This window comes from Megascapheus bottae, chromosome 15 (assembly GCF_031878675.1).
Source record: "Megascapheus bottae isolate mThoBot1 chromosome 15, mThoBot2.hap1, whole genome shotgun sequence".
NCBI classification, from domain to species: Eukaryota; Metazoa; Chordata; class Mammalia; order Rodentia; family Geomyidae; genus Megascapheus; species Megascapheus bottae.
In genome coordinates this window covers 44,869,229-44,896,056 of record NC_143523.1, presented here as the reverse complement: position 1 = coordinate 44,896,056, position 26,828 = coordinate 44,869,229, and the positions used below count along the sequence as shown (strand labels likewise).

At 48.6% G+C, this 26,828-nt stretch overlaps 1 protein-coding gene and 1 long non-coding RNA gene across 3 annotated transcripts; one reads left to right on the top strand and one right to left on the bottom strand.

Moving 5' to 3' along the window:
• Nucleotides 1-447: 447 nt before the first annotated feature.
• On the bottom strand, nucleotides 448-2,627 carry Ddit4 (DNA damage inducible transcript 4). The gene is made up of 3 exons (XM_090346509.1): nucleotides 2,493-2,627; nucleotides 2,098-2,360; nucleotides 448-1,780 (listed from the first exon to the last, which is right to left on the bottom strand). Exons 2-3 carry the CDS (start codon nucleotides 2,297-2,299, stop codon nucleotides 1,290-1,292), a joined length of 693 nt encoding a protein of 230 aa, XP_090202635.1. The 5' UTR covers nucleotides 2,300-2,360; nucleotides 2,493-2,627; the 3' UTR covers nucleotides 448-1,289.
• Nucleotides 2,628-3,211: 584 nt separating this feature from the next.
• LOC150054265 (uncharacterized) lies at nucleotides 3,212-26,828 on the top strand. Of its 2 annotated transcripts, XR_016537845.1 has the most exons (5): nucleotides 3,212-3,948; nucleotides 4,110-4,188; nucleotides 4,838-4,930; nucleotides 5,116-5,168; nucleotides 26,386-26,828. It is a non-coding gene; the product is annotated as an uncharacterized LOC150054265 (long non-coding RNA). The 2 variants fall into 2 exon arrangements; XR_016537844.1 differs by lacking the exon at nucleotides 4,838-4,930 and having other exon boundaries at nucleotides 3,221-3,948.

The window sequence follows — 26,828 nt, the reverse complement described above, 5'->3', positions numbered from 1 at the left end:
GTCCAACTAACCAGCAAAAAGTTAGAAGTGTTGACCTTTACTGAAAAAGTGAAGGGGTAATGCCTCAGTTCAAGCCCTGGTATCAGTATTCCCCCCCCCACACACACAAAAAATTCTCTTCTAATCCTTAAAGGGCTAGTCCCTAGGTTTATACAGCCCCTGTGGGGAGGCCTACTGAGACTGGCTCTGAGGGAGGTCTGACTCATCCCTCACCTTGGGGCGCTTTCCAGGACATTCCCCTGGCAGCTCCAAGGGAAGCAAGTGAGCCAGAGTAATTAGCACGAATGGCACAGTCTACCTGTTACTAGACTGGCAGGCAGTTCTGGAAAGGGCTAAGGGACACACAGGTGGACCCCGAGTCTGATGAAAACCCTTCCTTACCCGCAAGCACTCAACACCCATTCCTCTTCCTTTTCATCTCATGGCATGGATGATGAGACCCAACCGTTTTAACAAACATGTTTATTAGAAAAGTAAAAAATATTGCATAGGACTTAATACTTGAACATCAAGTGTATTCATGAACAGTGAATATCTTCATGTAAACAGTTCTAGATGGAAGACCCAGGGGCACCCCTGTGGGGAAGGGGTCCCAGCCCCCAAGCTCCACTCGGCCCCATCCCCTCACAACTCCTCTCCCAGTCCATGGCAGGGGATGATGGGTTGGACGAAAACTCCTGGGTGTTTTTTTTCTTCAAGTGTCAAAGATCTTAAGCGATCCCAACACCCACCCCTTCCTAACTCTTACATTCATGCGTCTGTAAGATTGCTGCCTACAACAGGTCAGTAGTGAAGCTCCCGTCCCCCCAACAAAAGATACAGAACAACCAACACACTTGGTCCCTTCAGACCATCCGATACACAAACCACCTCCGCCACCTTCCCGGCCTCCGGGTGGCTACCACTGAGCACACACCCCTGGCCGAGGCCAGGGCAGCCCCGCTGCCCTCCCCGCTCGTTACACCACTGTTGTAACTATCGGTAATAACAAAAATAAGGTACATGCTACATACACATCCAGCCAGAAGCCCCGGTGGCTCCAAAGCCTTTGTTTCATGCTACAGTACTAAAGGCATGTGCCCCAAATAGGGAGCCACCTGCAACCCAACCCAGGGCCGGCTTCCTCGGGGAACAGAGTCCCCGATCTCAACCTCAGCCCCTCAGGCGGCTCTTGTCAGTTTTCTAACACAGGCACCAGGCCCTCAGTCCTGGCCTGCTGGGTCTCCGCCCCCCAAAAGTTCCCTTCTCCGTGCCACAGGGGCCGAGGGCGGCCCCCGTCCGGCTGAAGTTCAACACTCCTCAATGAGTAGCTGCTCGGAGCTGTACAGCTTCTTCTTGATGACTCGGAAGCCGGTGCTCAGCGTCAGGGACTGGCTGAAGCCTGGGACGAAGGGAGAGTTGGCGGAGAACAGCCCCTGGATCTTAGGCCAGAGGCGAGAGTCCAGGCGCAGCACGAGGGTCAGCTGGAAGGTGGGCACCAGGCTGGGGTCGAGGGCCAGTTGGCCCACGCTGTGGCAGCTCTTGCCCTGCTCCACGCAGACGTCCAGCAGCGCCCCCCGCAGGCCGCACGGCTCGCTGTACGCCAGGCGCAGGAGTTCCTTGCCCACCTGGCTCACCAGCTGACCGGGCATCAGCAGGCGAGCGGGCCGCCGAGAGCCCAGGCGTGCCTGGGACAGGCTCTCCTGCAGCAGCTGCATCAGGCTGGCGCACAGGTGCTCGTCCTCGGGGTCGCTGAGCAGCTCCAAGTCGGGCAGGGACACCCCGTCCAGGTACGCGGAGTCTGGAAGGGAGAGCGCACAGCAGAGTTACAACAACAGCCACAGCCCAGGCCGTGCAAGGCGGCGGGGGAGGTGCTGTTTTAATAAGGAAGCAGTGCTCCCCCCCCACACCCACTCCGTGCCTCAGTTTCCACCCCACACTCGTATCCTCCACTACAACCCCTCCCCCACCCCCGGCCTCGGTCAATTTGGGTCCGCCTGATGTTTGGAAGCCAAGGCGACAGCTTTGACCTCTTTCACGGGGGTCGTCAGTGCCCCCTGCCCCCTCCCCCCACCTCGAAGCTCCGGGGATCCGGTCGGGTACCCGCCCACTGCTCACCTTCCTCCAGCCCGAAGCCACTGTTGCTGCTGTCCAGAGACTCGCAGTCCGAGCTCTCCAGGCTCGCGCACCGGTCAAGCCCCTCATCTCGGGCCGTCGACCCCCAGGCGGAGCGCGGCGGCCGATTTGGAGTAGGAGTGCGGGACGAGGCTGAAGAGGAGGAAGAGGATGACGAAGAGAAGCGGTCCCAAAGGCTAGGCATGGCGAGGTCGGACGCCAGGACGTTGGTTGATGAGCTCAGGGTAGACGGAGCGCAGAGGCCGCTGAAAGACAAGAAGAGGGACACGGACTTAAGCGTCAGTCGGGGGAGGGGGGGTGTTGGGACACAGGGCGGCGAGCTCCAGGATGCCGTTCACCCCAGGCCGAGATGAGCACACACAGAAGGGGACACTCACCAGCTACAGCGCGGTCAGTGAGAACTGCTGAGGCAAGTGCGTCCTGCCGCTCGAATAGGTGCGCGAACCGGTGCCAACCACCGAGCGCTGCCCGGACCTGTCGCTCCTACCAGGCCGCACCTCCCCCCAGCGCTACTGCGATCCTTAGCAGCAGCGGCCAGCAACCTATAAGGGCCAGCGCGGCGAGGCCACGCCCCTCTCCACACGGCGGACCAATCTCAACCCGGGAGTGTGGCCTCCTTCGGCCAATGAGCTCCCGGCGCACGTTCACAACGTTCTCTCCTGCCCGGTGACAGCAGCCTGGCCCCGCCCCCCGGAGCCCTAGAACGCTCCCGGCCGAACCCCGAGCCGCGGCCACGCCCCCTTTCTGGAAGGGCTCCGCGGCGGCTGCAGCTGCCAAGGTCCCCGAGGGCGCTCGCGGCAGGGGAGGATCAAGGAAAGACTTGTTTATTATAGGGTCTCTTGTTGCTGGGGTGGGGTGGGGGTGAGGGGCAGAGCCCGCGACTTGAGCCCAGGGAAGATACTGGGGAAACTGGAGGGCTGGCAGGCCGGGCTAACGGGGGGCTCCCAGCGTCCGGGAGCCCGGGGCACAAGTGGGCAATCGAGTGGGACGCGTGTGGGGGCCGCGGCACGGGAGGCGGACGTTAACCTGGCCGGCCCTCGTGCTCGAACCCCACGCTCTCCCGGCCTGCCTGGGGATATGGGGGTGGGGTCCGAGGACCGGGCAACCGCAGCTCCGTGGTCCCCGAGCCCCGAGGTCCCACCTGCCAGTCCGCCACACGGGGTGGGGGGGGTCTCATGGGGAACCCCCTCCGTCCCCTCGGTCTCCAGCCGTCCCTAAGGAGAGGAGTGGGGTAGGGGGACAGAGCCGTGCTCACAGGCCCCGGCTCCTAGAGCTCGGTCCCGGGGCTGGGAGCCGGGGACGGACTGCAGCCGGGGCCCAGCCCCCAGCCTGCTTTGGTCTGAGAGGCCGGGGCTTCCTCCGGGTCCTAGAGCCCCGTCTCTGTGCTTTGTGTAAAAGAAAGAAAGCGGGGTGGGGGCGGGGGGAGACACCGAGTTCGTGCGAACCCAGGACCCGGGTCTCCAGAAAAGCCCGGGCGTGCAATGGCTATGCCAGGTTTCATCATACAGGCGGGGCCGCAGGAAATGTAAGCCTAGCAGCGGTGCCCCAGGGCGGACCGCGCTGGTCCGGAGCTTCGCACGGACCGTGATGGAAGAGGAACCTAACTTACATCAGACACTGCCCCAGGAGTCAACCAGAACGGACCGGTGACCCTCCGTGTGCGGGGGACATGACAGTTGCCAGAGAAGTCAAGTCACAGCCATCCCGTCCTACCTCCTTCCCCACCCCAACGAACATGCTCCAGTTATTATTGTTTTTAATAGAAAGCTCAACCCACAGGCCCTCTAAGCGAACCAACACTCCAAGCTTTGCCTTCCACTCTTATTTTTACAGGTGGGAGAACCATTTATGGGGACACATTTATGAACAACCACAAAAAAAAAAAAACCACACCAGAATATTCGGATTAGGGAACACCTTAAAAACAGCTGCTGAACTGCTTTTTGGATGCGGTGGCTTTCAAAGCCTGAACACTGGCCTTCTCTTCCCTCCAGTAACTTCTCCCACCTGCTGAGAGCTTCAAAGACATTAAATATTGAGACAGCCAGATGATGTGCTTGGAGGCTGGAAGAGGTGACATCCTTTTGGATTGTCCTTTTGGGTGGAAAGAAAAAAAACGTTGAGGGTCTATGGGTCTATGGGGGTGAGTTTTTCTGTTGCCTGCCCTGAAACACTTGAAGATTGAGTCTGTCTGTCTGTCTTTCCTCCTCCTCCTCCTCCTCCTCCTCCTCCTCCTCCTCCTCCTCCTCCTCCTCCTCCTCCTCCTCCTCCCCCTTTCTGCTTCTGGCAAGGTGTTGGAGTGGCTCAAATGACAGAGTACCTGCTTAACAAGTGCAAGGTTCTGAGTTCAAACTCTAGCACCACTACCACTACCACAAAAAAAAAAAAGGTATACATGGCTCATATCTAAGGATTGTGGCTTGAGGCCAGCCCTGGCAGAAAATCTATCATCTCCAATTAACCACCAAAAAGCTGGAAGTAGATGTATGGTTCAAGCCATAGAGCTCTAATCTTGAGCAAAAAAGCTCAGAGAAAATGCCCAGGCTGAGTTCAAGCTCAAGTTCTGGTGTGTACACACACACACACACACACACACACACACACACACACACTCACACACTGTGTTGGCAATCAACTCCATGCTTCAGGGATAGAAGACATTGTTCTGTCATACCTCTGAGATACATCTCCAAGTCCTTTTTCTTCTCTCTTTTCTATTAAGGAAAATGAAAATTAAAAACACAGAAAAACATTAAATTGGACTTAAAGAAATTATTTATTCCTAAAGCAAAAGCGCCCAGAACCAGCTTGGAAGGTCAGTTTATTACTCATCCATCAAACACCATCATGGACTATGAGCCAAGCAATTTTTTTCACTCATTATCTCTTTCCTTAATGAAACAGCTTCTCTAAAGGGGAAAGGGCTATTTATCTTGCACTGGGTTATTTTGTTTCTTTTCAAAAGGAATTCATTAATGTCTCGTGTTTTTTTTTTTTAAGTTATGAAGAAAGAAATGGAGCCTTAGTCCTAGAATGGTTTCACAAATTAGAAGGTAAGTACCAGGATAAATTACTTCCTGTTGGGCTGGGGGCGTCAATGGTTTCTCCTGTGTGATACCCCCTGAGACAGAAGAGGACAAGACCCTTATATCACTATCAGCCAGGAGAATCTTTAGATCTAGAAGGAGGATTTCTTTCTTTCTTTTTGTATATGCTTGTCCTGAGGCTTGAACTTGGGGCTTGGGCACTGGCCCTGAGCTTTTTTGCTCAAATCTAATGTTCTACTACTTCAGCTACAGCTCTCTCCCTCCCTCCCCCTTCTCCCCCCCTCTTCCTCTCTATGATTGTGATTAATTGGAGATAAAGTCTCAAGATTTCCTCTCCCAATCTTAGTCTCTTGAGTAGAGTAGCTAGGATTACAGGCATGAGCCATCTGTGCCTGGCTTTTTTCTTTCCTTTCTTCCTTCCTTTTCTTCCCTCCCTCCCTTTCTTCCTTGTGTATAGTGGGTTTCTACACATGTATACAATGTATCCTGATCCATTTGACCCCTTCTATCACCCTCTCTTACCCTACTTTCTCTATAGAAGGTGGATTTAACAGCCTCTCTGGGGAGCTGGTGGGAAGGTTCAGGGCCCATCCTGTGCTGTAGAAAGTAGAATTCCTTCTTGTAGGAAACACTGGCCCCCACACAAATCTTCCTGGGAGGGGACAACTCCATCATTTCCCAGCTAGAGCCTGAGAACCTATGCTCTTCTATTTAGTGCCCTCCCCTCCCCCTCAGACTCCCTTCAGCCAAAGCTGGCCGAAGGCCAGGCTTGTCTGGACATGTTTCCACAGCACCCCAGCCCAACCTTTCACCCCTTACACCATGTGCAAATCTTTTATTAATACTTTTGAAGCAGATGCTGAAGTTTCATGCTTGTAATCCTAGCTTCTTGAGAGGCTCAACTCTCAGGGCCACAGTTCAAAGACAACAGGTCAGGTAAATTCAAAAGACTCTTTTTCTTCTTCTTTTTCTTTTCTTTCTTTCTTTCTTTTTTTTTTTTTGCCAGTCGTGGGCCCTGAACTCAGGGCCCAGGCGCGGTCCTTGGGCTTTCTCAAGGCTAGAGCTCTACCACTTGAGCCACAACACCATTTCTGGCTTTTTTCTATGTATGTGGTACCAAGGAATCGAACCCAGTTTGTTGTGCATGCTAGGCAAGCATTGTACCGCTAGGCTAAACTCCCGGCCCCTCAAGATACTCTTAACCAGCAAAAAGTCAGGAATGGAGGTGTAGCTCAAGTGGCAGAATGCCAGCCTTGAGTAGAAAAGCAAAATGAGAATACAATGCCCTGAGTTCAACCCCCAATACTGTACTGGTACCAAATAAGGTGAGGGGGGCGGGGAAGGAAAGAAGGAAGATTCTATTTCCACTGGACTGCATGATAATAGATAGTATTCTGTTCATATTGAGGTTGAATAACCACTGTGCCAGCACTGTGCCAGGCACATGGAAGGAAGTCACTGAATGGATGGCTAAATATTTGTCTATGTGAAACAGATAGGTGGCTTCTCTAGAATTTCTCATATTTACATCTGTATTCCAGCATCTAACTGGGCCTTTCATTGTTCCTTCATTCTGTCTTTTTTTTTTTTAGATTGATTGATCATGGGGTTTGAACTCAGGGCCTAGGTACTGTCCCTCAGCCCAACGCCAGCACTCTACTACTTTGAGCCACAGCTCTACTGGTTTTTGAGTGGTTAATTGGAGATTTGGAGTCTCTTGGGGACTTTCCTGCCCAGGCTGGCTTTGAACTATAGTCCTCAGATCTCAGCCTTCTGAATAGGTAGAATTTCAAGTGTGAGTCACTGATATCTGGCTTGGCTTTTTTTTTTTAATATGCAGGTTCTAGGCTGATATTCCACCACTTAAGCCATTCCACCACTTCTGCTAGTTAATTAGAAATAAGAGTCTTGGAGATTTTTTCTGCCCAATCTGGCTTCAGACTATGATCCTCAGCTCTTAGCCTCCTGAGTTTTACAGGATTGCAGGCTTGAGCTTGGCTTCTATCTTGTGTGAGGGAGCCTTGGACCTATCTGAACATTTCCCTTCTCAGGTAAAGGCTGGGAGCGAGGCTTCCAGGCAACCTAGTTCTTGCAGCTGAATACAATCAGCAACACCAGGAAGCTGGGGAGAGGTGATGTGGTGCAGAGGTCTGCTTTGTACAGTATCTTTCAAAGCAACGTATTCCTTTCAGTTGCTGTAAAATACTTAAATCATCATCACAGTCATTATTTTGCAGGTACTGGGGATAAAACCCAGGGTTTTGCACATCCTTCACATATTTTTAAAGTTAACCAACTTAATGCTGGGGACATGGCTCAGTGGTAGAGTATTAGGCTATAATGCTGGAGGACCAGGGCTTAATCTCTAGCATTGCAAAATAATAAGAAACCATTTCAAGGTGAACAGTTAATATATTGAGAACCTTGTGCAACTTCCTCCTCTGTCTAGTTTCAGAACATCTTTATCTTTCCAAAGGAGACCCAGTGCCATCAAGCAGTCATTCTCCTCAAAACACCTTGAGGTTTGCATCCCGTGGTAGGAACGCCCACTTACAGAGGTGTCATTCCTGTCAGCTGCTGCCTGACATAGACACATGTGCAATACAGGCCCTGCACAGAGGCCACCCTGGAGGGGAGAATGGCTGACCTCTCAGCAGGAGTGGTCTGATGTCACGTACTGGGCAAGTTGGTGATCAAGCCCTCACATTTCGTGCAGTCTCTTTGGCCAGGTCCCTGACCCAGCAGAAACCCCACCTCTTCCGAACTGCAGTATTCCCGTGGGACCCACCATAGCCTGTAATTTAAAGTCAGGGAGCACCCTGCCACCTGCCCCTCCCTGTGCAGGCGGTGGTTCTTGTCCTGTGCACTTGTTCCCAGGGCCTCAGTCTGGCAAGTTCGCCTCAATCGGGTTTGAGAAGTTAAACCAGATCTTGGGGGTGGGGGTGTGATTCTGGGAACACCAGAATTTAAGTTGGGAACCCCTGAAGGCCAGCCTGCTTGCCTGCACTGTGGTGATCGTGGTGCCTCCTCAGCCCTTTGGAAAGTTCTCTTGTGGGTAGGGGAGGTGGCCTGAAGAGCCCGTGAGTGCAGGCGGCAGGGAGAGGGTGGAGTGGTGGCGGCAGACAGAGATAAGAAACCAATGGGCAAGAGTGTTCCCAGGACTTTCCTGGCTCTTTTACTTAAAACAACAAACAGCTTGGTCAAAATAACAAGCTTGTAAATGCACCTGGCAACTGAAAAGCTGTTGATGGCTTGGGGGGGGGGGGGCTTCAAGTGGGATTTTGATTGTTCCCCTAGAGAGAGTTAAAGACTCAGTGGGAGTCTTTGCAAATGAAGCTGCCTTTTTTGCTTTGGAATGGAATACTAACAATACGACGTATTGCTGCCTTTCAAAGATGCTTTTAAAATCTTTGTAATGATGCCCAGAGGAACAAAGACTGTGCCCATCTACAGACCAGGACACTAAGGACCTAGGATACCAGTGCACTAAAGGAGTTTAGTAATCCTCCTGCCATCCAGGGTGTGGGTATAGCACAGTATGCATGAGGTTCAATCCCCAGAGTATGTGCACATATGTTTGTGTGCACGTGCCTGTGCATGTACACATGTGACACCCACAGGAACCTTTTGGCAAGCTTGCAAAACAGAGGTTCTTGTCTCAAATCCCACTCAGATTAGGTGGATCTAGGTGGGTTACTTTAGCACAAATTCTCTGGAATAGTCTGTGTTTATCTTTTCATAGAGACAGCTGCTGACCTCTTAGGGGGAAAAAAAAAAATGACAAGACTTGTTGGGATGGATGCTGGCTCTCCAGCCTATCAAAGCCTCCCTGTGGGGGCAGGGCATGTGAGGGGTGGGGAAGGGCATACAGCTGCAGAGACAAGGCCCTGCACAGGACAATAGTGAGCTCACAGATGGCCAATTCTGCTAGGGTCCTGGGTTTCACAAGAAGTAATTTCCTTTGGGGACAGGACAGAGGCAACAGAAATCCCCACAAAGGGTGACTTGATAAACCCAGGCAGGCAAGCAAACAGGTCTTTAGAGTTGGTAGGGCAGATTTAAGATTCTGCCAGTCCCTGCTGATCCCAGTGATAGTAAAGACACAGAGAGTAAACTCCACGCAGTCCTCAAGGACCCAGACAAACTTTGAACTCTAGGGTACTATCCTTTTTCTCCCTACCTGGCTGGCTCTCTGCAAGAAATCCTATCTCTCTACCAGCAGAATAGAACTGTCCTCCCATCCTGAGCCTGAACTGTAGTAGGAAAGAAAACAATGGGGTAGGGGAAATGCTAGGCAGTCCCTTCTCTACTCAGGACTGAAGCCTAGACTAAAAGATTGCCCATCCCCCTCACCTCCAGGGAAATGGCCCTACAGGTTAAGAGGACAGAAGTCAGCTGTCCTGAGTTCAAGGCTCTCTGGCTGCTAAGGATGACTAATTCTGGGCCATGGTGCCCACATAGTCCTTAAGAAGTAGAATATGCCTTTGAAGCCTAGTAATGTTATTACAAATAATGCAATTTTGCAATCTGTTATATATTGTATCTGTGCTAATTCTGTTAGCAAACTCTACATTGTTTACTACTTAAATTACTGACGCTCACCTTAAAAAAAAAAAAAAAGGAAAAGAAAACATCTAATAGAAAGATATGCCCTAGGGTTCTGGAGAGTGTTGAGATTTCATAATCCAGTTGTTTTGTTTTGTTTTTGTTTCTTGGTTTTTTGTTGTTGTTGTTGGTTTTTTTTTTTTTTTTTTTTTTTTTTGCCTGTCATGGGCTTGAGCTCAGGGCCTGAGCACTGTCCTTGGACTTTTCTCAAGGCTAGAGCTCTATCACTTGAGCCTCAGCACCACTTTGGGCTTTTTTTCTATGCACATGGTACCGAGGAATTGAACCTGGGTCTTCATGCATGCTAGGCAAGCACTCTACCGAACTCCCAGTTTTAAAACCTCAGAACTAGAGATTCACAGAGTCCTTGGGAACGTCCACAGGTTCGTAGCAATGCAAAAACTTGTCATATGACAAGTTCCACAGAGCTGTTTTTCCAAAAATCCCAGGCCTGGCCTTGGTGGGGACGGAGGGGGGGGGGGTGTTGTCCCAGTCTGGAGTGGGTTAGCTAGAGAAGGCAAAGTGGAATTTCAGCCATTTCTGTATTTTTTCCCTTCTTCTGAGAGTTCTCATTGTCAAATATCAAAGAGGAAAGCTGGATGGGGTGAACTTTGCTCCTTAAGCTGGGTGGGTGGGAGCTTGGTAACAGAATGATCAGGAGATGTCACTGTAAAGGCAGCCAGAATGTCATCCAGCTCACCACCAGCTTAGACAGCAAACAGAACAGTTTACTTTCTTCTCTGTTATCCCTTTCCTCTCCTCAGAGAAAAAGACCTATAAGGCCTTTTCAATATCTGAGTCTCCCAAAGGGGTGGTGTGAGGCTGTTTCAATAAAAGGGCTTCACCACAGAAGTTCACTTTCTTTCTGGCAGGACTCTTGCTAGTACAAAGCATCTTACTGTCTTTGGATGACTGAGCAGGCAGGCCTGGGCAGAATCTCCATATCCCTACTTTACCAACAAGGAACTGAACTGTAGGGCAGGAGGTGCAGTTAGGCCTAATACAATTCTCTTGGGAACTGGTTCCTAGCAGGTATCTCCCGGCCCCCCTCCCCCTCTCCCTGCCAAACTTCTAACCTAACATAGAAATGATTTTCCTTTTTTTTTTTTTTTAAATCAGCCCTGGGGCTTGAACTCAGAGCCTGAGTATTGTTCTTGGGTTTTCTCAAGCCTAGTATTCTACCACTTCTGGCCTTTTCTGTGTATGTGGTACCAAGGAATCAGAACCTGGGTCTTTGTGCATGCTAGGCAAGCACTCTACCACTACCACTAGGCCACGCTACTCTCAGCCCATGACTTTTTCTTTTCTTTTCTTCCTTCCTTCCTTCCTTCCTTCCTTCCTTCCTTCCTTCCTTTTCTCTTTCTTTTGTCTTTCTTTCTTTGCCAGTCCTGGGGCTTGAACTCAGGGCCTGAGCACTGTCCTTGAGTTTTCTCAAGACTAGAGCTCTACTACTTGGCTTTATCTATGCATGTGGTACTGAGGAATCAGAACCTGGGTCTTTGTGCATGCTAGGCAAGCATTCTACCACTAGGCCAAACTTGAACTCAGGACCAAGGTGCTGTCACTTAACTTTTTTTTTTTTTTTTGCCAGTCCCAGGGCTTGAATTCAGGGCCTGGACACTGTCCTTGGACACATTTTGCTTAAGGCCAGTGCTCTACCACTTGAGCCACAGTGCCATTTCTGGCTTTTCTGTGTATGCGGTGCCGAATAATTGAACCCAGAGCTTTGTGCATGCTAGGCGAGCACTCTACCACTAGGCCAGACTCCTGGCCCTCGATTAGCTTTTTTGCTTAAGGCTGCAGCTCTACCACTTTTCTGCTCAGGCTGACTTTGAATCTTGATGGATGGATCTCACTCTCCTGAGTAGCTAGATTACAGAAGTGAGCCACCTGGATTGTGAGAAGTCCCCCACCCCCTCTCTCTCATTCTCTCCTTCCCTCCCTCTCTCTCCTTTTTTCTCCCTCCCTCCACTCACTCCCTCCCTCCTTCCTTTCCTTCCTTCTCCCCCCCCCCACATCCTTGCTTTTCTTCCTTCTTTTGAAAATCTCCAGTGGCCTCAAGTAGTCAAAGGTTGGGGAAATCCAGGCCTGTCTAAAAGATAAATCACCTAGGGTATGCATTCATTCTGAATCTTCCTTTGGAATCCTTGCCTATGAGATCTTCACCTGGCAACTTGCTATGTCCTCACAAGTATCTTTCACTCATATGATTTAGAAAACATCTATATCAGTTCAGGATTCCCCCTCCCTGCCAATAAAAGAAAGTAATATTTGTGTAGCATATATAGGCAGGTCAGGATTCATCAGTGTCACTTAACAAGTAAGAAAATGGAAGTTCAGATAGGTGCCGTGACTGGTCTAAGCTCACACGGCTATTCAGCAGGCTGGAGCAGTGACCCCATGGAGGCTCAGGCCCTAGACCCCAGGCCACCAATAATTGGTTGTGAGCCAAAAAGAGACTGTTGAGTGTGGGGTGTAGAAGAGGTAGCGTTAACACCTGAAATCCTGTGGAAGTGTCCACATTGGAATCTTTCTCTGGGTTTGGCCCCAGTATTACCTGATCAGCTTCTTTCAGAATTGCAGAATTCTGCAGGGCCCCCCAGGGCAGGCTGACTGAACCGGCACAGCAGATTGACAAGGAGTTTCCCTTTAGCTAAACACTCTTGGAAGTGACAGTGATTCTGTCACCACATCCCCTCCCCCTGAGGATGCAGATGCCCCTGGGCAGGCCTGTCGGTGAGATGAGAGGTCCTTCGTGGCTCCTGCTGTCCCATCTGTAACCCACCAAGCGACAGACTTTGTCAGAAGCACTTCAGGCAGGAGACAGCTGATGAATTTTGTATTTGGGTGGGGGGGCGGGGAAAGACAAAAAAAGTTAAACAGAAACTTCTAGGTTCTACTCTGACAGCGGGTGTACATAGGAGTTTAACTGACTTCCCTGAAGTCTGCATCAGCCAAAGCAGGGCCAGCTGGTTTGGGGCTGGGAAGACCCTCCCTCCCCATCCCGCCCCCACCCCAGCCGAGGTGCGCTCTCCAGTGAGCCGGGCAGCCGAGTGGCAGATGCTGAGCAGCTGACTTGGGGAGTTGGGGAAGTTGGGGGGGTCCTTCCCTCACTGGCCCCCTCCTGGGGGAAGGGAGGACGTGACTGGAAGAACGTGAGTGCCTGGGCGGGGAGGGGTGGGGGCGGGGGCAGGGAGACTGGAGAAAGAGTGGTCCAGGGGCGGGGCTTGTCTGAGCCCCGCCCGCCGTCGCGGAGGAACGTGAGCCCCGCCCCCCCACCCCCCCCACCCCCACCGCGGAGGTGCTGAGCTCAGCGCTTTGGGTCGGCGCTGGCTGGGGGCAGGGCGAAGGGCCCGGCGCGTTTCTAGAGTGGGCCGGGGAAGGGGGAAGGGACGTGGAGAGGCCACGGAGGCCCTCACGGCCCTGAGGCTGTAATGATGGGGTCGGGTCGAGAACAAAGCCGTCTCTGTTGGGATGGGGGAGGCCGCTTGGGTGAGTGCAAAAGGCAAGGCCGCCACCCTAAACCCCGTCCGAGCGGCCGAGCCTCTGCCCTCTGACCCTGGGATTTACTTGGCGGATGGGGCGCAGACTGGGAGCTGAGCCTGTTCCTGTGGGGCTGCGGTCCAAAACCCCGCCCTGCCCCCTTGTCCAGCTAGTGCGGGCGGTGACTGTTTTTTACTTTTTTTTAATAAGGCAACCTTGAAAAGAGCAAGGCGATCAGTTGGGAGGGAAGCAAGCCAACCCTGTCCCCACCTGGCACAAATGGTCACCCAGGCTAAGTGGGTGGGTGGCTATTTTTGAGCTGACCTACATACCCATGTGCCTCTTTATCTTTTTATTGTCACACACGGTCATTATGGAAGCTTTCCTTGAGGACTTGGCGCAGCCGTGGTGTTTGCTGAGGCCTGCACAATGAGGTGTGCCTCAGTCTCTCGGGAGTTCCAGGAGTGTATGTCCTGAAGTACCATCCCAAAGCAGGACCCAGGGCTGGCCAGCCTCAAGAGGGAGAGAACGAGATTTGGATTTAACAACAGTGTTGCTGAATTGTGCTGAGGCTAAGCCTAAGGTTCTAGGCTTTTCTCCTTCCTTGCCAACAGGGTGGCTTTTCTTTATAAATGAGCAAGTGAGATGGAGATAGTTCTGGGCAAAACTGGTTTGCAATTTATTGCTTTGATTATAACAGCTCTTCTTTATAAAAAAAAAAGTAGAAATAAGGAAAGCCTGCAACTTTGTGTTTATGTTTCCTTTGTTCAAACCTCATTAGGGCTCCCTCTCCAAAACTTTTAATAGCTCCTTATGCTTTTAGAGCAGGTCTGGCTTCGTACCTCAGCCTGGTAAGCCTCCAGGACAAGCCCTTGTCTATCTTCAGATTCATCTCCTCCTATAACCTACAAGGGGGAAATCACATATGGTTCTCATTACCTTCAAAACGCTCTTAAATTCTCCATAAAGTACAGTATACATTACTTTGTGTATACAGCTTTGCACTATAATATGCATGTAGATGTGCAAAATATATACAGCCACATAGGTAAATCATAAAGAGAAGATCAACAAGTACCAGTATATAATTTACAGTGTTGTTTTTTTTTTTTTTTAAACCACTCTAAACAGTTTAGGCAGATGTAGACTTGGAATTGCGACTGACAGAGGTAACAGCAGATTTCTATCTTCTCTCATTCCCCCTGCCCATGGAATAGGTGGCCTCTGGGGGCTGGGGGTGGGGAAGACATGCTTGCACACATTAACCTGCTTTTCCACTTGAATTTTTCTTTCAATTCAGATGCAACTGACTTTTCCCAGGTTCCCTGTACCCTGGGATTCCATTCCTTTGTGGTCTCAGTTTTCTTCCAGCTTACTTCTCTTGTCATACCAATTACAGTTAACCTTCTGTATCTGTGGATGCAACCAAGTTCAAGTTGAAAGTAGTCAGAAAAGAAAAAAATATACCAGTATTGAATTGGTACAGAAGGTCTTTTTGTTGTTATTTTTTTCCCCTAAGCAACAGAGAATAATAACTATTTACATAGTATTTCATTGCATTGTAAGTAATCTAGAGGCATGAATTATATGCAAACACTGTGTTATTTTATGTAAAGGACTGAAACAGTTGGTGGATTTGGGTATCAACTGGGAAGGGGGTTTAGCCTCTTTGCTCAAGGCTGTTGCTTTCCTACTTGAGACATATCTCCGCTTCCAGTCTGCTTGCCTTTTTTCCTTCCTTCTATCCTTCTGATAGTTGATTGGAGATGAGTCTCAGATTTTCTTTTCTTTTCTTTTTTTTTTTTTGCCAGTCCTGGGCTTGGGCTCAGGGCCTGAGCACTGTCCTTGGACTTTCTCAAGGCTTAGCACTCTACCACTTGAGTCTCAGCACCACTTCCAGCTGTTTTTCTATGTATGTGGTACCAAGGAATCGAACCCGGGTCTTTGTGCATGCTAGGCACGCACTCTACCACTAGGCCAAACTCCTGGCCCATATTTTACATTTCTTAATATCTCACCACCACTATTACCAAAATGCCCCCTTGACACCCCAGATCCAGGATCAGATACATACAGTATATACACTCTCTCTCTCTCTCTCTCTTTCTCTCTCTCTCTCTCTCTCTCCTCTCTCTCTCTCTCTCTCTCTATATATATATATATATCCCAATATATATGATCCATATATATATATATATATATCAGCAAGAAAACTACTAATCTCTCCGAGGTAATGAAGAATTCTGCTTCCTCTACACTCTCATAGCATTTGTTATTGTCATAGAAAGTTAAAAATGAAAGGGGGGAATTCCCTCCTTGCATACTGTAAAAGACTAAAGGGGAAGTGTCCAGATCCCACGGTCTGCTGGCATCTCCTACTGCAAGCTCATCACCTCTGCAGAGAAGCCTTCCCTGGTTGTTCCCATCCATTCTCTTCTGTGGTTTCCTCTCAAAGCACTTGCCCTAGTTGTAATTACAAATGCACTCATTCAAGTGAGGGTCTAATGCCTGTCTTTACCACTAAACTGCAAACTCCAGGGGGCCAGGATCAGTATCTGTTTCATTCCGGCTCTCTCAAATAAATACGCTGGAAAATAAAATAAAAATGAGTTATCTATGTGGCTTAAGAACATTTTTCTTGGGCAGCTCTGGGACTGGTTCAAAAACTGCTGGGTTGACAGGCCTGGAAGGCACCTTGCCAGGTGCTCCTGCACTGCATCCTCTCTGGAGGAGCCTAAGGTGCAGGGGAGATAGATGCTCAGTGAGGGACGCCGATCTGGGAAGATGCTTCTCCTGGGAATGAGAATCAGATCGAGCCTTAGGATTTTGCTTGGTATGGATGGCAGACTGGCAGTTTAAAACCCAATTAGATAGCAGCAGCAGAAATGCAAAATGAGTCAGGTGCTGGGTAGTTCACACCTACAGTAACTAGCTACTCAGGAAGCTGAGATCTGAAGGTCATGGTTCAAAGCCATTTAGGAGCAGTGAAGTCCATGAGACTCTCATCTCTAATTAACCACCAAAAAGTTGGAAGTGGAGCTGTGCAAAGTGGTAGAATGCCAGTCTTGAGCACAAAAGCTCAGGGATAGTGTGCAGGCCCTGAGTTCAAGCCCCAGGACAGGCATGAAAATAAATACATACATACATACATACATACATTTTGCAAAAGTAAAACCTCCTAAGTGTCTCTGGTAGCATAGTTAAGTGAAGTGCAATTCATCTAAATAATGGAGGGGTGTGTGGTGGTAAGGGGGAGGTAGCTGGGAATGCAGCTCATTGGAAGAGCATTTACCTAACATTAGGGATATTTTGGCAAAGTTGTCCAAGATACACTATTAGGTGAAAACAAATTGCAGAACAGTTTGTATCCTGTACAAATCCTATTCTAAGATAGATGCTAGGTAGATAGGTAAGAAAGAGAGCCCTCCCTTGTAGACACACATGTTGTTTATTTTTCATACTATACTATGCTCTACTACTTAGGCAACATCTCCACGTGTGGCATTTTGGTGGTTAATAGGGGATAAGAATTTAATGTTTTTTTCTGCCTGGGCTGGCTTTGAACTGAGATCCTCAGATCTCAGTCTTCTGAATAGTGAGGATTACAAGTGTGAGCCACTGGTGCCTGGCTCAGACACACATCTGTAAACACATCAAACAGTCATCTAGGCTACATGTTCACTTATGAAGTGAAGGAAAAGGTAAAGCGTTTGTTTTTTATGCCTTCTACCCTGCTGGATTTTTACCATGAGACTCCACCACTGAGCTACATCCCTACATTGGCATACATTTTCCCAGGTGCTGTGGTGGCTAGAGCAGAGCAGTACTATACAGAGATGGGGCATGGGCAGATTGGAGGGCTGTGGGGACCCTGGCACCGAGGGGGAAGGCAGAGGAGGCTCATTCAAGGTGTCTAAAGACCAACAGACTCTTGACATTTGAGGAAGACTGGCAAGAAACTGAAGCAGGTCAACCTTTAGGACCCCACGGATTCCCTAGCCGTCAGCACGTCCTCGGTACACTGCGTTCTCTTTGCTGGCTGGGGAAACAAACAGATGGAGGAGGGGCCAGAGCCCAGCCCTGTGGAGGAGGCCAGCCTTCAGCTGACTTCAGCTGGCGGGGTACACCCTCTCCCACTTGCTGGCAGCTGCCCGGTGAGGGGTGGGGAGAGCCTAACATCCAGGCTCAGGGTGAAAGGCCAGGACTTCTGGCCCTTTCTGGAGGCTCAGCCTCTTCCCAGGACCTGAGCAGAGGAAGCCAGAACAATAATAATCATTGAAGGGAGGAGGGGTGTTAGCCTGGGCAGAGGCAGGAGAAGGATTTTTTTTTTTTTGGTAGGAGGGGGGGGGGAGTTCAGATAAACCAGCAAGAGCCTGCAGCAGAAGGTCAAAGATAAAGGAATGTTGTGTGATTTATCTCATAAACAGTGGTGGTAACACTGTCCTACGCAAAGCTGGATAAGGACCCGCAGCAGGTCTGAACTTGGAGCCTTGCTTCAAGGTCTCTCTCCTCCCGTCAGCAGCCAGGCATTTCCACAAGTGTGTATTTAGTGTGCACTAGACCCTTCTATGGTTCAAGAGGTACTCTTTTTTTTTTCTTTTTCTTTTTTTAATAAAAAAGGCAAGCAATGGAGGCTGCAGAGCTGGTGTCTTGTCTGTGACCACCTGGTTAGGAAGTGTTAAAACTAGGATTCAAACGTGGGTGTGCCTATGTCCCACTTATAATTTGATTTGCTTGGAGCTCAGAAGGCAGTTTCCCATGGAAATAATACTGCCCATGGTGGTGTGGTCACCACAACCGCCTAGCTCTCCCAGGGTATAGCCAGAATTAATTCTATGTTTCAGTGTGGTTGTGGATGAATCAGGCTTCTGTGGGCTAGCCTGGAAACCCACAGGAGAGGGGAAAATACATTTGAGGGTGTGGCCAGCTGGGAACTCTTGCCCTTACTGTAGTTGCTTGAGTCAGGGCAGGCAGAGGGCATGTCTATTCTGTGAACATCGATAGCAAGTCCTGATGGGCTCCAGACATCTGACAGGTTTGGTGTTTTAAAGAAATATGTGTAAAATTTCAGACTCTGGACATCTTAGTTCTTGTTTTTGTAATAACTTCTCAACCCCATACCGCCATTCTTGATCTTCTTCCTCTGAAATGGAGTACTAAGAACAAGATTGATGTTCATTGTCACCACTAAGCTGTGTGTGTGTGTGTGTCCGCACGTGTACATGTACATGTACACACCTGTGCCTGTGCCTGCCTGTCATAGGGCTTGAACTCAGCTTCTGATCACTGTCTCTGAGCTTTTGTGCTCAAAACTAGTGCTCTTATAACTTGAGCAACAGCTTCACTTTGGCCTTCTGGTGGTTTATTAAAGAGAAAAGTCTCAGGGACATTCATGCCCAGCCAGGCTTTGAACTACAATCCTCAGATCTGTTTCCTGAGCAGCTAGGATTATGGGCATGAGCCACCAGTGCCCTGCTTTAACTTTAGCTATTTTTTTTTGCCAGTCCTGGGCCTTGAACTCAGGGGCTGGGCACTGTCCTTGGGCTTTCTCAAGGCTAGAGCTCTACCATTTGAACCACAGCACATTTTCTGGCTTTTTTCTATGTATGTGGTATCGAGGAATTGAACCCAGGTCTTCGTGCATGCTAGGCAAGCACTCTACCATTAGGCCAAACTCCTGGCCCCATTTTAACTTCAACTTTTACACTGACTTCATGGTGAGTGTTCTGAAGCAGAACAACTTAAGGAAATAGGCCAGTTGAAGGCAACTCAGAAATATGGTATTTAGAAATACGAAAGTGCTATCTTTGCTTCAAAGAGAGACAACAGGGTGCAATTCTTCTCACCCAAGAATTAACAACTGACTGACAGAATGCATTCCTTCCTGAGAAAACTTAAGCTACCAGCCCAAAATACAGATAACAGGGCACTTCCTCATCTCAAGGATAAGCTTCTGTTTTATGGCAGGATGCATTCTTACCTGGAAATGCAGAACGTAACACCAAGTATAATTAGAGCAAAGACAAAGCACTTACCTTTGCATAATACTGAAGCTAGACCCTCTGCCTTTAGTCTGTAAATACCCCAATAGCCCAAGGAGCTGTGTGTTTCTCTTCTGTGTGTGTCTCCCCTCTCTATCTCTCTCTCTCCCTTTGAGAGCACTCACAATCTCACAGACTGTGCCCATTTTTTTCTGTTTGTCTACTTTTTGTCTGTCTGCCTGCTTGTTTATTTATTCAATAAAGCTCTGCCAAGTTTTCTTACCATTGTGACTTGTCCAGAAATTCTTACTCTGTGATTGAAGTCAAGGACCCTCAGGGAAGAATCCCTATATGCAACGGGAAGCTTCGCTAACGCTCACCTGTGTCTGGTGACAATTTCACAAACTCTGTCATGGCTTTGTGATGGATACCATCCTTACTCTTCTCAAGGAGTTTGTTGTTGAAAAGCAGAATATTCATTTTGGAAGGAGTCTTTTAATAAATAGAAACTGAAGCCATCCATTCATCAGTTGAACAATCAGGTATCTACTAAATAGAGGTCTGGAGTAGATGAGAAGTGATTTAACCAGCATCTTAGTCTGGGGTTGCATTGCTTACTCCAGCCTCTGTCCTTCCCAGCCACCTCCCTGTCTTCCTGCCTTCAAGTGTCCCAGCTGTCATTGAGAGATTTTCCTGTTTCCCAGACAAGCTTGGGAAGGGCACAGAGGAGTGGATTCCTTTCTCACTAGCTTTAACAATGCTGAGAGCAGCCTGGAGGGAAGGTTAGGCCTTCCTGGGGCCGAGTTCTGCAGACAGGAGACTTCCCCCAGTTTTTTTAAGGAGCCGCCTCAGCTCAGCTCTTCAAAAGCACTGTTAGCTCTGCCTGGAGGCTCTTCTGTGCCTTTTTCATCCCACTCATTGTTTTCCATTTTGAAACAGGTTTTCTAAACAATTTTATTGAGATATAATTGACACAAAGGGAAGTGTAATTTATGTGTTTTCAGAGTTTGCTAAAGTTTTTTTCAGTACTGTAGTTTAAACTCGGGGTTCCATGTTTGCTGGGTTAGCATTGTACCATTTAAATCCATGTGTCCATCCTTGAATTATTTTGTTTACAGTTTTAATTGACACAGTAATCATCTACATTTATTTTCCATGGCATGTACTACAGCAGGTGATGACTGGATTTGGGGTAGTGTTGCATCTATCCCTTCACATATATATCCTGCCTCTGCCCCCCCATCCTTTTGCTGGATCTTGAACTCAGGGCCAGCTTGCTGTCCCTTAGCTTTTTAGCACAAGGCTAGCACTCCACCACTTGAACCACAGATGCACTTCTGACTTTTTGCTAGTTAATTGGAGATAAGGATTCTATAGATCTTCCTGTTTGGTCTGGCTTCAAATTGTGACCATAACATCTCAGTCTCAAGAATAGGCTTAGGGTTGTAGGCATGAGCCTATGGTGCCTGGTTAATAAATGCTTTCTTTTATTGTACTTGTTTAGACCCTGATTCAGAGCCTGGGATCGCTCATCATGAACATCCTCAGACTGCCACCTTGAACAGTCACTAGGCCCTGGATTGATCTATGGGCTGTGTATGATTCTGGAACTCAGAGACATAAGGCAGGCCCCAGCCAAAGTAGCCAAAAATTGATGGGCCAACAGAGAAGGAGAAGGTACTTAGAAGTGGATGAGAACTATGTTAGTCTTTTTTGTGTTGCTATGGCAAAATAGGCTGGGTACTTCATAAAGGCAATGTTCAAAACTGGTGGCTGAAAGGTCCAAATGATGTGGCATTTGGTAAAAGCTCCCCGGCTATTTCACAACGTAGCAGAGAAATAGAAACAAGCCTTATGCAGAAGAAGACAAACACAAAGGGTAGTAACTTCTACTTAAAACCAACATCTTTGCTCTTAGGAGATCTCATTATAGGGTAGAGCCCTATGACCAAGTTGCCTCCCTGTAATCCCTTACCCAGAATCCCTTCACACCAGGGACCAAGATATTAGCACACAAACTTGTGCCTGTGGCTCACACCTGTAACCCTTGCTACTTCGGAGGCCGAGATCTGAAGATCGTGGTTCAAAGCCAGCCCAGGCAGGAAAAATCCATGAGACTCATCTCCAAGTAACCACCAGAAAAGTGGAAATGTGCTGTGTCTCAAAGAGGTAGAGTGCTAGCCTTGGGCAAAAAGAGCTCAGAGATAGTGCCCATGCCCTAAGTTTAAGCCCCACAACTGACAAAAAAGAAACTATAAACTTGTTTTTCCAAGTCATCTTTGTTTCTTGTCCCATCACACCCTTTGTCTTATGTATGCAAGATTCTTGATTCATAGTCAATAATGTCAGTCATTGGAAGGGCTCTCCTCCACTCACGGTCAGTCAACAGTTATACACTGGGCACATGCTTGGCTTTGGGGCCTTGGCTGGGAGAATGGACACAACTGTCCCAAACAGGCCAGCACAAAAAGACATTTAACAAGTAATCCTCAGGGTCACAGTTCTAGGACAGCTCCGAGTGCTGGGGGCCCAGGAGCATCTACTTAAGGAAAAAGGTTTTGAGTTGAGACCCAAAGGGACAATACCAATTAGTGGGGGGAGAGGGGGTGCAGGTAGAATGGAACATGGCCCCGGTGGTACAGGGGAGCAATTGGGTAACAGGAATAAATGCTAATGTTCTATAGAACAACAAGGTAACTGTGGATGACAATAATTGTATATTTCAAAGTAACTAGCCTGGGCAGAAAGCCTATGAGACTCTTATCTCCAATTAGCTACTCCAAAAGCTGGAAGTGGAGCTGTGGCTCATGTAGTAGAGCACTAGCCTTGAGTATGAAAGTACAAAAGTTCAGGGACAGCATTCAGGGTTGTCCTAGGACTGGCACAAAAAGAAAGAAACCAGTGGGTGGGGGTGAGAGAGAGAGAGAAAGAAAGGAAAAGAAAAGAAAAGAAAAAGGGCTGAAAATGTGGCCTAGTGGTAGAGTACTTGCCTAGCATGCATGAAGCCCTGAGTTTGATTCCTCCATACTACATACACAGAAAAAGCCAGAAGTGGTGCTGTAGCTCAAGTGGTAGAAAGCCCAAGCCCTGAGTTCAAGTCCCAGGACTGGCAAAAAAAAAAAAACCAAGAAAAAGAAAAAGAATGTATTCCTTACCTGACTGATGTAGCTGTAACCTCTCTGTACATCACCTTTATAATAACAGTAAGATTGAAGAAAGAAAGGAAGGAGGAAAGAAGTTAGTGAAGCTGAAGTGTAGAGGGAGTGCTTGGCATGGGCTGGTCCAACACTATCACCACAAAAGAAAGGAAGAAAGAAGGGAAGAAGGAAAGAAAGGGAAGGAAAAAGGAAGGAAGGAAGAAAAAGCAGGAAAGCAAGCTTTATCTAACTTCTCTGGGGAGAAACTTTGAAATAATGCCTCAAAAAAGGTCACCTCTAAAGTGACAGGGCATCTGAACCATAATCCTCTAATAAGTGCAAACATGCGTTGTTCTTCCAAGTTGATTGAACCCAGTCTAGACACGCCAAGGATTACTTTGTTAGAAGGGACATGAAGGGCTCCTGTGTGGCTGCGCCACACACCTTAAGACCCATCGGAGTGGAGTCTCCAGTGATTAAAGGTTGGCTGCTGGAGACCTCACTTTGCAGTCAGGATGAAGTGGAAATGGCTTCACACAGGTGCAAGGGAGCAAAAGTTGAAGCTAGCTGGGCCCTGCACTAGGACCCAGGAGCTGAGTGTGGAGCGGGCTAGGCAGGGTAAGTTCACAGCCAGAACACAATGTTCTCAGTGTACCCACAGGAAACCCTGAAGAAGAGAACTGCACATGGCCTCTGCTGGGCGTGTTCTGGTCTCAGCCTTTTATTCTTTTTTTCCTAACCTCAGTCCCCACTTTCACATCCTGTAACCTGCAAAGCTGCCACACCCCACCCCCTCTGGGCTGGTCCCAGACCCCAGGAGAGCTATCAGGGCAGGAAGCCCCAGGCCTTGCCCAGTTTCACCATTTTCAAACAAGACCCATTTGCCTGTAACCCTGGTTTCCTGAATCAATCCTTTGTGATGGAAACTTTTTTACAGTTCGGAAGGCAGGCTGGGACAAAGCTGTGTTTCTAGCCCTGGCCAGGGAAAACAGCTGATGTTCTGAACCTCCTCCTCCTTTCCTCCCTAAAGGCCAGACCTCACCTGGGACAAGGCAAGGGTGTCCACTGTTGCTGCATAAATCAGGAGAACTTGGAGCGGCTGTGGGAGCCTTGCCAAGTTTGCAGAACATTCTATGATGTGGTTCCTAGTTTTATTTCCACGAATGCTATAAAATATATTCCCACCAAGCTATTTTTATTGAATGAAAAATTTAAAATAATAATAAAAAAGCAAGCCTGCTGCAAAAGCAGCAGGACGGGTACAGAGGAAATAGAAGGTGAATGTTCCCCTTTCATCTCTGCAGCCTGTCAACCCTGTCTGTGATTTCGTGTCTCCCTACATTTTGCTATATTCAACCTCAACTTTTGCTTCTGTTTTTGAAGCTACAAGAGGCCTTCTGGTCAGCCTGACACAAAGGGGAGGGGGTCCATCAGAATCCCAGCCAAATTCTGGCTAATGGTAATTCTGGCTCCCTATTAGGGGCTGGCCACTAAAAGGAAGATTTGCTGGGTATAGCATTTTCCATTTACAGGGCTGCTTGAATGGCAGTATTCCAGGCCTTCCCCACTTGTTGGCTGATAAGGAAGTCTTTGTGTGTCCTTACTCCAGGCCTATAGACATTTGACTGGGTGCTTCCTAGATGTGTCTGAGCTCATGGATGGGTGCCCTTCTTAGGGAAGGACATAAGGCAGACTACTGTTGCTCCTGGAGAGATCTGGTTGAGGCCAGAAGCCTTAAAAATTTTTACTTTTTCAAACTTGCTGTGTGCCTTGTGCTTCAATCCCCTCATTTAGTAAGAGCAGGGTGGGACAGCTCTGATGGGTGGGTGGTGAATCACTGATGTACTGAAGGTTTAATCTAGTACCTCACAATATGGGTTTTTTTCTTTCCTATCTATGCTAGTCGTGGGGCTTGAAATCAGGGCTTTGCGCTCCCTGCTTGACATTTTTGCTCAAAGATGGTGCTGTACCACTTGACCTATACCTCTGTGTCCAGCTTTAGCTGGCTAATTAAAGAGAGTTTCACAGATTTGTCTGCCTGTATGAGCTTTGAATACAGACCCTCAGATCTCAGCCTCCTGTGGAGCTAGGATTACAACTGTGAGCCACAGGTACCCAGCAGGTATCTTGACTGAGGCAATCTAGTTAAAATGAGGTGGGCCCTAATCCCATAGGACTGGTTGGGGACTATGCATGAAAGACATGCATAGAGGAAAAACTGCAAAGAGATGCTGAGGGGGGGCAAGGAAAGGGGCCTTCCCACATGGCCCTAAGGAAGAACAACCCTGCCTACACCCATATTGTGGACTTCCAGCCTTCATGACTGTGTGATAAGAAGTTTCTGTTGCTTAAACCATTGAATCTAAGGTGCTCTGTTGTGGTAGTCCTAGGAGACTAATATTGTCAGTAGGGTCCCTTGAAGCCCAAGAAGGCTATAGGAATCTTCCTGTACATCTGTGCCATGCTTTGGTGGCTTCCTTCTGTCCCAGGTGGCCTGTGAGGCCAGGGAGCAATGACACGGTGTATGGGAAGTGCTTGGCACAATGCCCCACATGGGTTTCTTTGTCACTGTGCTAACCTTGGTGAATGTTCTGTAGCTAGCACCTGGGTACTACTTGTACCTTACCTGGGACGCTATGTGTGAACATGAGCATGTGGACTTTGAATCTAGGCCCTTCTGATCTCTTAGGCCTTCATTTTTGAAGACTTTTCCATCTCTGCCCCGCCCCTGCCCCACTTTGGCAGCTTTTCAATCTAAAAGTATCCAGTTAGCCCCTTCCCAGATAGAGTCCAGCACTTTATAAGGAGAGCTCATTTTGGCCACTGAGCCAGCAGGTCTAGAAAAAGAGACTGCAAATATTAACAATGGGAGATTGTTTCTCTGTCCCTGGGCAAGAAAATTCTCTTTGCTTTTGGGAGGGGGATGGCACATAAAGCTAAGGATTCCTGAGGCTAAGCCTTGATGTTCCCACATGGCCCTAAGGAAGAACAACCCTGCCTACACCTGCCTTGTGGACTTCCAGCCTTCATGACTGAAGTACCAGAACCCAGGGGATGGCAGTGATGATACCTGGCTCCTGCAGGGGATGGGGCCAGAGCAAGGCATGGTCTTCCATGATCCTCAGTCCTCCCAACTAATGTTCTGTCTCCCAGGAAGAGTCCATCACGTGGAGATACGGCATGGAGACAATGTGTTTGTTGCATTCTTTCTGGCCTTGAATTCATGGTCTCTGGAGGTCAGAGCACTCAGCCCCTGCTACAGTGCTTGGTTGGCTGCGAGGGTCAGTTTCCTCTTATTATCAGGGAAACTTTTCAAGATTCATTCTCTGGCATTAAGCACTGAAGCAAATTCACAGGCCTTTGAGCCTCCTCTGGGCAATGATACTGGTCTGCGATGGGAAAGGCCTAAGTTTATTTTGAGAACTAAAATGTTCTGCTTTTGTAGACTGTTTCAATGGACTGTTTTAGAATCTCTGCAGAGAGTTAAGTGGGTATGTATGTGAGACTTGAGAGTCCCTGAGTATGACCTTTGGATTTGATAAACAAATGAAATGCCCATGTTTTATGGCTTATCTCTTCCAGCATATAATACATTTCTGAAGGGAGAGAGAAGAGCTTGGCGGGGGCGGGGGGGGGGCGGGTTCAGGCTTTCAGGGACTGCAGAAGGAAGGAGGAGAAACCATCTGGGGAAAAACATTTCTCCATAATGTCTGTACATTTCAAATGTGATCAGTCCAGGCTGTCTCTTATCCTGCGCTTCGGCTCTGAGCCAGCAGGGAGGTTCCTTCAATAATTTGCTCTGAGCTTGGGACATGCGCCTTTCCCTAAAAGCAAATAAATAACTACAAAGCTTTGGATGCTTCGTTTCCAGTCGGAGCAAGCACTCCATTCCCCGCCTAGTGGTCTGCACAGATCACACATATGATGCCCGTGGCTCCAAGCCTGCAGCCAGAGGAGCTGCCTTCCAAGCCTTCCAAGGTATTTATTGTAGAGTCAGGATTCTGCCTTCTCTCCTAGGCGTTCCCTGGCTGTTTTGGAGAATCACTCTTTTGATTGAAAATGGAGCATGGTGAAAAGGGCTCAGAACAAAGTGCTTCTTGCTTCCTTCTCTGGAGACATCTCACCACTCCCATACATGCCCGTGTTCCAGCCACACCAGGTCACTTGGAGTTCCTCGGATGTGGCCTGGACTGCACACATTGTTCCGAGCTCGGAACACTGGTCTGGTCTCTTCCTCTCTCTGCTTGGCTGGTCCAGCACATTGCTTGCTCATTAGCTCAGGCTCACCTCAGCTAGGAAACTATCTTATCCTGCCATTTACATTCCCACCGCTCAGTCCTATTTGGCTTCCACAGCTGCTAAAGAGACCAAGGAATAGAGCTGGAGAAATGAGGTGTGGCAAAGAGCATCCAGGAATTCAGAGATTAACATTGTATTAATAAAGTTTGATTTAAAGCACA